This window comes from Typha angustifolia, chromosome 2 (assembly GCF_048772165.1).
Source record: "Typha angustifolia cultivar Huaian chromosome 2, ASM4877216v1, whole genome shotgun sequence".
Classification (NCBI taxonomy): domain Eukaryota; kingdom Viridiplantae; phylum Streptophyta; class Magnoliopsida; order Poales; family Typhaceae; genus Typha; species Typha angustifolia.
The window spans coordinates 2,686,179-2,689,147 of NC_133240.1; the positions used below are offsets into that span (position 1 = coordinate 2,686,179).

A 2,969-nucleotide genomic window follows, 5' to 3' on the forward strand; every position below is an offset into this window, starting at 1 on the left:
TGTGAGCACAATGTTTGCTTTGAATATTATCTCTTAATTGGTTCTGGCTAATAGAGAAAAAGGTTTTATAATCAGAAGTAACCGTACGTTATACTTTGGTTCTTCCTTTGTTCGGGGTACAAAATACAAGTTTATCCTCTTCTACGCCTCTAACATTTCGAAGGACATGGTAACTTCATTATGAGATCAGAATCTAGCAAAAGATTCTTGAATTCGAATCTGCTACTTGGAAACGAAAGAAAATTTTCTTTGCCCATTGGTTATTAGCTTTGTATGATTATTCTCACATTTGAATCCGGTTGATGCCTTTTAATGGTTTGAGTGGGACACCACAAAATTTTCAAAGCAAATAATGCAAAATCTTCACTACTCTTGAAATAAATCAATATGAATTAATTATTATCATTGTATGTACAAGAGGAAGCAAGCATAACCAATATGGATTATGGACAATCAACAAAAGTACACAATGAATCCTTAAAGTAGAAAAGAAAACTAACAAAAACGAAACAAGCCCAATGAATCAAAAAAAAAAAAAAAAAGGAAAAAAAAAATGTACGCATCTCTAGAGTAACAAATTTCACAGATTTCGTCACAAAAATTAAGCTCTTGCGTCTAATCACCAACCTCATCTCGTGTGATAATTAGAGTATACGATCAACAATCTCTTTTAAAACTTGGATAGGAAGCAGAAGCAGTAGAGATGGTGGAATTATTAGCAGAGCGACTGCAGTGCTCCAAGCAACGCAAGACATCCGACCGGCAGCTAACGACGCTGTGGAACACTGCCCGGATCTGCCTCTCCACCGGCCGCAACCCATCCTCCATCGCACGGCAAGCCTCGGCCAACTCCCCTGCCAACTCCGCCACGTCGCCGCTCCCGATCTCCTGCTCAAGCAGCGGCCCCCCTCCTTCCGGCGCTTCGCCGACGAACTCCAGAAGCACCCTTCCACACCTCTCCACCCCTTGCACTTCAGCGAGCAGTCCCGCCGCCGGCGTTAGGGAGTTCCGATCCCTTCGCTCCCTCCGCCGCCACTCTTCTGTAATCCGCTCCTGCAGGCTCGCCATTGCCGCTCCCCAGTGGAGGTGCCTCGGCGGCAATGGGGGGGCAGGGGCGGCGGAGCCCCCGTCGGGGAAGGAGATGGCGAGGACCCACGTGACGAATGCGAGGACGGAATTCATGGTGAAGACGGCCAACGCCAGGCCGCCTGGAGCGTCGCCGGCGAACCGCGCCGTCGAGGGCGGCTGCAGCTGCCGCGTCGTGGACCAGTTCTTGGAGACGCTCCAGGAGAGGGCACGCACGTGGCCGGTGTCTCGGGCGGGGGAGGGGGGCGGCAGCGTGGGGGTCGCGCCACCTCGGTCAGCTAGGAGGCGGGCGAGGGCTCGCCTGGCACGGAGGAGGTGGGCGTCGGAGAGGGGCCGGTCGCGGCGCAGGAGAGCGGCAGCGGCAATGTTGGCGTGGCGCTGCCAGTGGCGGAGGGAGAGAAGGGAGGCGGAGATGTGGTTGCAGAGGTCAAGGGATTTGACAGCGCGGTCGAGGAGGTCGGGAAGGAGGCGGTCGAGCGGGGGTTTGGAGAGCAGCGGGGTGGGATTTTGGTTGAGGAGAAGGAGGAGGAGGGAACGGAAGCGTTGCTCGCAGGAGAGGAAGGCGTCGAGGAGGTTGGAGACGAAGGGAAGGGAGACGAGGAGGTCGCCAGATTCGGAGGAGGGGAGGAGGGAGAGGAGGCGATCGGCGACGTGGGTCTGAAAGTGGTGGAGAACGTCGAGCTGGTTGTCGTCTTCCTGGATTGATTCCATGGAGGAGGCCACTTGGTTGCGACGGAAGCTGAGGAGGGAGAGGCCCAAGAACCCACCTTGGGGATCCGCCGTCGCCATTTTTGGAGTTTAGAAATGGTTTGGAAAGGACGAGAGCGGCGGTTGGAGTTTTATTATGCAGTCTACTGTGAGGGAGGAGAAGGTTTCTCTTGGCTTTTGGGATTGGACTGTTTCTACCCATCGTTTCTTTTTAAAATATTTTTTTATAAAAAACCATATATTTTTTAATTTTGTTATTATTATGAAAAATTTGATGTATTCATATTCTCATTCTATCCTTGTATTTTAACTTTATTATCTTTAAGATACTCCAAGTTATTATAAATAATATAAAGACTTAAAATATCTTTCAACAAAATTCTCTACACCTATACAATGAAAATGCTGAAAGGAACATGTTGACTTATACACGAGTATTATAGTCATTATACACATAATTAATTGAAATAATTTATACACTAAATAATGCTTAAGTGGATTAAGGTATTTTTGAGATAAGCAAAATAAAAGATAAGAGTCAAATAATAAGAACCGAAATGACAAAATGTTAATATAAAAAAAAATTATGGTGTTTCTTATAAGTTGTATATTTCTCCGCTTTCTTCATATTATTTTCTTTTAGTTCAATTCATTTTTCTCACGAGTTGACTTTGTTGCCACCTGCCAGGAAGAGGTGAACTTAGACTCTCTCTATGTAAGACATATTCTTTCTTTTTCTCTACGTGGATTAGGAGCATGACTTGTTCTCTGTTAAACGTTGTTATATTCTTGCACCAAAAAGAGAAAAACATCACTTATATATTCTAAGAAATGAAATACTCGGTCTGTTTAAACTCTGTCAAAGTTTAAAACTCACGCTCTTTCACCTACCACTACCAGGCTAGCTAGGTCATACTCGATTTAGCCTACCAGAATAAAGGAAATATTTTATGCCCCTCTTTATCCAGCTCTCTTATTAGTAGTTACTACCATACGTGCCTAGTCTCACTGGTGTGCTGCACGTTTTTCAAAGGATGGAGTGAGTCTTAATTATTCAGTTTATCTTCTAAGTTTATTCTCCAATATATACATAAAATATTTTACCGTGAATATAAAATGCTAGTTTATCTTTATCCCAAATATATATAATTAAAATTAAGTTTAAGAAATAAACT

The 2,969-nt window shown here is 45.0% G+C and overlaps 1 protein-coding gene across 1 annotated transcript; it reads right to left on the minus strand.

Annotated features, from left to right (window-relative positions):
• Window positions 1-436: 436 nt before the first annotated feature.
• LOC140772370 (protein ROH1A-like) lies at window positions 437-1,958 on the minus strand. The gene has a single exon (XM_073114421.1). The coding sequence runs from the start codon at window positions 1,873-1,875 to the stop codon at window positions 658-660; it is 1,218 nt and encodes a 405-aa protein (XP_072970522.1). The 5' UTR covers window positions 1,876-1,958; the 3' UTR covers window positions 437-657.
• Window positions 1,959-2,969: the final 1,011 nt, after the last annotated feature.